A 7877-nucleotide genomic window follows, 5' to 3' on the forward strand; every position below is an offset into this window, starting at 1 on the left:
GGGTAAGAAGGATAAATAACCAAGGTCTCTGCGATTTGCTGAGGGCCAAGTGGACTAGTAGGATTCAAGGGCGGAGGGGAAGGAACGCGCTTTTCTGGCCACGGCTATATAGCCCAGAAAGTAACGTCCTCATATTCAGGATGTTGGATTACTACGAGCATTTCAAGCGCAGCCTTCCACAATATCAAAACAAGTATGCAGAAGTACAGTTATTCAGATCGATTATGACCGAGGTGAATTTCTTGCCGCGCGCAAGATCTCGGGGGTAGCCCGTCACCCACCCCCTTAAATTCATCCTCCGGCTTAAACTCGGCAGCATTCAGGTACCTACTGTATATATCATCTAACCTCTGCAAGTGTAACGAATTGCCTTCCACGCCCACTCAAGCGTTGACCGTAGGGAGCTCATACCTTCCCTAACAATCGCGAGAGTGGTAGCAGATGTGCGGAGTCCCATTATCACAACCCGGCATATTCCATCGCCAATATCTGATACGAAGACTCCCGCATCGAACTGAAAACAGTTCGACTGTTTGCAAGGGTACTGAAGGCAAAAGGTGCACCGAGTTAATAAGTCGTGGAAGGCATATTTAGATTCTACTCGAATCTGCTGGGCTTAAGCGCCAGTTGCTAAAGCCTTCTAAAATATCATTATCCCTCCTCTTAGGTCAGCCTTCATTCATAAAGACTCTAAGCTAACGATTAGTCATTCTTCATACTACCGCATATTTTTTTTTGATCATTTTTGGGGGTTTTTTGAGGCCAATATATTAATTTTGATTCCGAACGAACTTCCGTCAATGAGGCAGCCGGCATCGCTCTATTCATAAATCGCTCTTCGATAATTCTGTAGGTTCGAATACGTTCTTATAATAAGAAGCTCATATATATATCTATATCATGAAATTGAATCTGTAAAAGAAAAGTCGTTTTTGAATATTTTATATCGGTACTTTCGAGCTGTTCGGCATTCAATCACGCCAAAATTTGAAAATTGCTAACACCCATTCAAAAAGCCAAAATAAAAGCGAAACTAATCTAATTGGTAGACGTTGGTGATTTAGGAATATATCAAGCCTCATAATACGCGCTCACCTTTCAAGTCTGCGCGTTGCTGTTGCTATACCCTGCTCCCCCTACCCACCCTCAAAGATTCCTCAGTTAGCGCTTCCGAGGAAATCAAAATTCCGTGGTCCGGTAGGCTGCCTGATTGTAACGAGGCTGGCTGTCGACCGAAGTTCTCTTTCCCATCTACAACCCAGCACTGTTCTATTCGATACATATCACGACTGGACGACAACCTAGACGTCTCACGACGCGATGACAACCTACTCAGTGGGCTCTAACAGCACGACTCGACCGAATGCCTTTATCGCAATTGCATAAGCTTGAAGCCCCGAAACTCCTCGACTTGTCTTTCCAAAGTCCACTTCCCGCCAAGGTTCTCTAGAATCGCATAGCACGCCAATTCTCACAGCTTAGTCCGGGCGCTGTATTGAGATTTCTGCAATGGCAGATCTGACTTTCAACCAAATCGAAACCGACTGGGCCAAGTTGGTAAAGAGTACTCCTTCCGTGGCCCGATGGATTGCAAAGGGAGGCAAACCCCCCGCTATACAGGGTAAACCGAATCAAGAGGATATTGAAGAGAGGAAATGGTTGAAGCTCAGGGTCAACTGGGATTCCAAGAATGGAAGATGGATTCTGCATCGACTAGTGAGAGAATCGAATAAGCAACTGGGATGTCAGGAGATTGTAACTATCGACAAGGGTAAGCAGCGCTCAGTGCCTATCAATCGCACGTAGTTTGAAACTAATGTCTTCCTAGCAGCCAGAAAGGTCTACGTGCAAAAACACATATTCCAGGGAATGGAAATCGATTTCGAAGACTGGTTCATCCAGAGATACAGTGGGCTTGCACGAGCCGATCTAAGATGGTTGATAAAGCGTTTCCAGGAGATGAGCGAAGTAGAGACGGTGCGAATGCAAAGTAGCGTAAGAGACGAGTCGGAATACCTGGTTCCGGAGGATTGGGCCACGATGAACCCCAAGTCTGCTCCCCAGGAGGTTGGCGGTATCGAGGGTACCGTAGCTTTGGAAACAACAGCAGAATTGAAAGCTTCTCCGGTAAATATCAGCTTTCAGATGCCGGGCAAAGGACCCAGCAATACTGACAAAGATCACGTTCAGATTGTGAATTCGAAGTCTGAGGTAACCATTCCTGGAACTTCCGAGAATGATTTGCCGGATAAAGCTCAAATCGAGCCGAGTCAGAGCTTAATGGAAGAGAAGGTCGGCAGTGTAGGTAAGCAGCAATTGAAGGCACCAGAGGCACCAGAGGCACGAGTTGCCAAGCGCACTTGTCACGAGCCAAGAAGTCTCGTTGGGGTTGGTGCTACCGAGGTCGAGACTGCTGTCGATGAGGCGTTCGTTGTCAGCGAGAGCGAGGAACTTGTCCATGACGAGTTTTCAAAAGATCGTCACCAGGACGAGAGCCCCGGCAAGGAGAGAGATGTTGTTCAGTCCACCGAGGCTGCTCCTTTTAAGAAGGAGGAGCTCTGTAACCAGGACGATGAGCCAAAGGGAGGTAATACGGAGGAGAAAGACGAGGAACACGAGGCAGACGAGGCAGACGAGGCAGACGAGCAAAACGAGGAAGAGGAGCAAGATGAGGAAGAACATAAAGACGAGGAAGAAGATGAAGACAAGGAAGACGAGGTGAATGCATTGAGACAGTACAGAGCGGATTCTCCGGAGATGATGCATGACCGCGAGAAGGTCATAGTACGCAAGTATCAATGGCCGAGTTGGGTCGCTTTTAACGAGGGAGAGGTCAGAGCCTACAAGGTTCCGGATCAAACAGGGTCTTTCAGAACCGTTTTCTACCACAAGGAGAGCGATGACCATCACTGGGAGGAGTACGATCCTTTACCCAAGCCCAAGGGTACCGGTCAGCGCTTTGGTGGTAAGACCAGCCGAAAGGAGATCCTTGCCGCAACGAGTGGCATTGCAAAATCCAACAGGATCGGCAGAAAGAACAGGAATTGACCAACCCTTAAAGCCAATTCGATCAAGATCTAGTCTCCGCTCTAAACACGGCGTCAGCTCTAAGTCCAAGTCCGCTAATCGTCAATAGGCCCGATGCAAGGGCAACAGCCTCGAAGTCCTCCTCAGCCTCTTCGTCACCTTCATGAAAAAATATTTCCCTCTGGCAAGAACTCGTCTCCATTATCAGACTCTCTTGACTTGGTCTGGCTAGATCTTTGCGAAGGGTTTTAGTGAACAGTCTGCCGAGTTTCTTCTCCAACCTCGATGTCCGGTCCGCCACCGTGCCGTTATGGTGCTGGTCCTTTGTCTTGTTTTCCTGGCATACCTACACCAGCCCCTCCTATCTCTTTGGTCTGCCTGGGGGTCGAGGGGAAGCACTGGGCAGATCTTTCAATCCTGTAAATGTAGTTTCGGTGAGAGGTGGGCGGTAGACTGAGGCACTTTGACGATGAAGATAGATATATGTACATACTCAATGCTCTTTTCTCGCGCGCGCTTTTCTGCTTTACCTTTTTTTTGTTACCCCGATAGTTGGCAAAGGAGTCTCTTCGTGTCGGTAGTCCCCTCCAATAAGTCGTGAAAAAGGCATGGATGAGTTCAACATGTCTTTGGGGTCTGAAGTCAAACAGCTACCCAGATAGCAGCTGAGACCCGAAGTAAGAGCATCCCACAACTCGTGGGCACAACGTAGGGAATGACCAAAAAATTAGTAGGCAAGAGCCCTGAAATCCGGGTCACGGTCACGAACAAGGTTGTATTGGGCCGCAGCAATAGGTGAGGATTGCGTAAAGCCAATGGATCCTTTGATCTAGAGATCTGAAGGGCTCAGAAGCAAGTTCAATACAAAACTCGTCTTCACAACGCCCTTTCGCTTCGCCGTGAAGAGAATGGTCGACTCAAAACTGGGGAGCCACGTGATCTCGGTAGATCGGCATCCGATCTCCGTAGACTTACGCCCTCAGCCTTGTGGGAAGGCAAGGGTTGATTGTTTCAAAGACCAATTGACACATTGACTCGAGGTTAAAATTCTTATTGCTCTCCATGAAAACACCTGAGATACCAGAGCTTGGGCACCCCGTCTCTCTTCCCGATTCCCCCTCCACCAGCTGAAATACGACGGGTAAAAGCCCGGGAAGAAGGAAGATGTATCATCTAGCGAAAGGGCTGTATCTATACGCCACGAGCAAAGAAGGTAATATAATACATAACATACGTACTTATCCTACCCCACAGTTACTGACCCCAAGAGAACAGAATACTCCGTCCTCCTCCTCGGCCTGGACAACGCCGGCAAGACGACCTTCCACGAACAAGTCAAAGCCCTCTTCCTGCCCTCGCACACGCCCAAGCTCAAGACGGTGCCGACGGTCGGCCAGAACGTCTCGACCATCACCATGCCGGACATGTACCTCAAGATCTGGGACGTCGGGGGCCAGCACTCGCTGCGCAAGCTGTGGCAGAGCTACTACACCTCCTGCCACGCCATCGTCTTCCTCATCGACAGCACGGACATCGCGGACGGGAACCTCGAGGGCGACGATTCCGGCCGCCTGGAGGAGTGCCGGCTGGTGCTGGAGGATGTGCTGCAGCATAGCGAGACGGAGGGCGTGCCGCTGCTGGTGCTGGCGAACAAGCAGGATAGGGAGGACTGCGTGGAGGTCGTCCGCATCAAGGAGGGGCTGGTCAAGAAGGTGTTTGAGGGCGAGAAGGGCGCGGGCATCCGCGATAGTAGGGTGCTCCCCGTGAGTGCGTTGACGGGGACGGGTGTCAGGGAGGCGGTGGAGTGGGTGAGGAGTAGGGTGAAATGGAACAAGGAGGCGAGACCGCCCGTTATGAGGTGATCTTTTCTTTGCGCGTGCACTCCCTAGGGGTTGGCTAGGATTCTGGGTTACATGGACAGCGAGGCGTTGGGAGGCTTTTGATATCAGGTGGGATCTTCGTGGATAGAGAGGCACGCATTGGACGGGTCATCTGTTTTAACTGATCGAACGCATAGAATTTATTCGCTTGTGGCTTCAGAGCCTTTCATCCAACCCAGGCAGGCCCAACAACCTCACTAAGGAGCGCGGTTCGAGTCTCCTGCACACACTCAGAATGTCGGATATCAAGATCATCTACCCCCTCCCCAACTTTCCTTCATGCCTTCCAACACTCCCTTCCCCTCAGCACCATCTCCGACAACTTCAAACCCTCTGCAATCCCTTAATCCCTTAACCCCCTACCCCCTCCCCCCCCTCCTCACCCCCCAAAGTTCCTATACGGAGTCAAAGCGCCCCTCTTCGCCTATAGACAACCGCCCGTATGATACATGCCACGATGCTTTACGAAGCACCAATCGTCAACCGAACGAAGATGATCAACAGAGAAAAGAAAGAAAAAAAGAGGGATAGTAAAAAGAGAGATGATTCTTCTTTAGGCATACTTGTGAGATGAGATGAGGGGTAATTCGGATATCGTTGAACTTTCAGTCGAGGGAACTTTGAGACGTGTTCTGTGCGCGCGAGGCAGAAGTCTAGAGTTATATGATTCTGTAATAGATTCGCTCTGTTATTATGTAACAAACCAGCTATGTTATTCCACAATTAAATCTGCTATTGAATGAAGCATCCGCCACTCATTTATCCATCCCTTTGTATTCATCCTTCTCTTTCATCCACCCATTCAGGCTGACAAGACACGTCTTGATATCTTCAAGGCAAAAAAAAAAAAAAAAAAAAAAAAAAAAAAAAAAACCCAACCAGACTCCCCAAGTAACCTTCTTGACGCCAGCTTGACGCCAACAGTCCCATCTATCTATTGCAGTCCGTAGACAAGGAGCATCGCTAAGTTCAAAGAATCCAATTCAAATCTCATCTTCTCCATCTCAACTCATACCGGATCCGATAAATCCTTCAAATATAGTTAAGAGCCGCCGCAGCCCAATAGAACGCTCGCTGGTAACGCAACCTAGGGTTATTAGGAAAGTCATTTGTCCACACAAGATCGAACACCGCTCTCAAATCGTATTAGGGTAATATAACCCTTCTCTTTCTCTCCCAAAAAAAAGGGCCCGACTTCATCCTTCGGATAGGCCTGTTTTCGTTCTCGAATCGTCTTGACTGGGCCCGTGTCATCACGGAGCGGCGTAGGTGATAGCGTATAAATATCTCCGTCGTACTTCCACATCTCAGGATCGATGATGCAGGTATAGTAGGCATGTTTCAAAATGTGCTCCAGTGCCAGTCTCGGGGAACGCTCGCCGCCAGGCTCTGTGGCTCCCCTGGTCCCATGCCGAAAACACTCCCGAGTCGAGCCACTCGACTCGCCGGGCAGCTCACCGTCGGCGTCGGCGGCTCATTGGGATCCGAGCTCTCGCTGTTGGAACGGCTGCTCAGAGCGATCTTCCAGCGCAGGTAATCGCCATAGCAGTATTCGCAGGCCCGCACCTTGGCGCCTTCAGGGTGATAGTTCGCGTCTTGGTCGAGGGGGACGGCGTGGGAGGAGTGCCGGCCGCAGAAGATGTTGCCGCAGCGGCGGCAGTGGTGTTTGCGCGAGAGGAGGCCGAAGTAGGCGTGGCAGGTCGTGTCGTCGCAGATGGCGGATTCGGCGTCGGGCTGCAAAGCTGCAATTAGCATAAAATCCCCAAGACTTGATCCGAGTATACGTAATAGAATGCGGGCGTAAGCATATGCAATGCAATGTAAGTTTGGTGAGGTTTTGTTTTGATAGACACGCGAGCGCTGGCTAGCGGGGCGACGCGAGCATCGGAAGCGTTGGCTGCACGGATTTTTTCCCCCATCACAACTTTTATCTATGCCCAGCACGCCATATCCCACAAGGTGTCGCGCGACCACAACCTTTAGACACCATATATAACCAAGACATCCCCCGCTTCAACTTGGCCGAACTCAGATTCAGAGATATGAGGACATCTGCTAACGTACCTTCCAGTGTTTTCTCGTGGGCAAGGCCGTCACTTCTCCCAGTCCTAGGCTACTCCATTCCGCTTCCACAATTTCACCCAACCCGGATTTTCCACTGTCGCCACTCTGCTTTCTACTCAATGTCCGCGCCGTTTCCCATTCATCAAGGTTGTTGTCCTTGCTGAGTGGCGGGGTCAAGGGCGACTGTCTGGCTGTCCTCCGCGGGGGCTCGGTAGCCCTCAGAACCGCTGGCACATACATTGGGGACTTGCGCGGTCGCAGATGGCTCGACTGCTGCTGCACATGCGCCGGAACGCCTGATCGCGGAGACGTTGGCGACGTGTTACTGGGCGTGGCGGTCTCTGGATTGATAGGAGGAGTCTGTTGCGAGTTGAAGAGCGTATACTGTGTGGGCGACGCCGTGAACGGTTGCACGGGCATCGCGAAACCATTTGCCATCGGCGCTGTCGTAGGGCGCTGAGAGCGCTGGGGATTATTGTCTGACATGAAGGAGAGAATGGAGATCTGCTGGTCCGACTTCTCGAGAAACATTCAGAGGGAGAGTCGGTGAGCAGAGATGCGAGCGGGATTGGGCCACGGCAGTTCCAGAGGTGTCGCGACAATGCGACAAGACCGCTGTCAGCTCTCAAGTCAAATTTGCAGTTCGGATATCATAGGCTCAAAAGCGTTACAGGCGTTACAGCCTTCTGCGAGTGGCTCTCCGAAGTGGTACAATACTTAGGTCTCAAGAGTGGGCAGGCCGATGACCACGTTCCTGGCGGCTGCTCCCAATGCTCAAGGGCTGCCGGTCTGCGGATGGACGAGGGATGTAGTTGAGTGTTGTGTGTAACTTCGGGCCGCGTTGCAGATGAATTATCGTGACTTTGCCCTCGGGGGATGTCCTGGTAAATTGGTCTTGACTGTAGA

The 7877-nt window shown here is 50.8% G+C and overlaps 3 protein-coding genes across 3 annotated transcripts; 2 read left to right on the forward strand and 1 right to left on the reverse strand.

Annotated features, from left to right (window-relative positions):
* Window positions 1-1509: 1509 nt before the first annotated feature.
* On the forward strand, window positions 1510-3048 carry L3040_007221 (uncharacterized protein; the record flags this gene model as incomplete). The annotated part of the gene is made up of 2 exons (XM_007290172.1): window positions 1510-1771; window positions 1832-3048. 2 exons carry the CDS (start codon window positions 1510-1512, stop codon window positions 3046-3048), a joined length of 1479 nt encoding a protein of 492 aa, XP_007290234.1.
* Window positions 3049-4191: 1143 nt separating this feature from the next.
* On the forward strand, window positions 4192-4889 carry L3040_007222 (uncharacterized protein; the record flags this gene model as incomplete). The annotated part of the gene is made up of 2 exons (XM_007290173.1): window positions 4192-4240; window positions 4303-4889. 2 exons carry the CDS (start codon window positions 4192-4194, stop codon window positions 4887-4889), a joined length of 636 nt encoding a protein of 211 aa, XP_007290235.1.
* Window positions 4890-6248: 1359 nt separating this feature from the next.
* On the reverse strand, window positions 6249-7502 carry L3040_007223 (uncharacterized protein; the record flags this gene model as incomplete). Its single annotated transcript, XM_007290174.1, has 2 exons — window positions 6249-6641; window positions 6972-7502. The coding sequence occupies 2 exons, from the start codon at window positions 7500-7502 to the stop codon at window positions 6249-6251; spliced, it is 924 nt and encodes a 307-aa protein (XP_007290236.1).
* Window positions 7503-7877: the final 375 nt, after the last annotated feature.

This window comes from Drepanopeziza brunnea, assembly GCF_022702325.1.
Source record: "Drepanopeziza brunnea f. sp. 'multigermtubi' strain 214-2 chromosome Unknown ctg12, whole genome shotgun sequence".
Taxonomy (NCBI): domain Eukaryota; kingdom Fungi; phylum Ascomycota; class Leotiomycetes; order Helotiales; family Drepanopezizaceae; genus Drepanopeziza; species Drepanopeziza brunnea.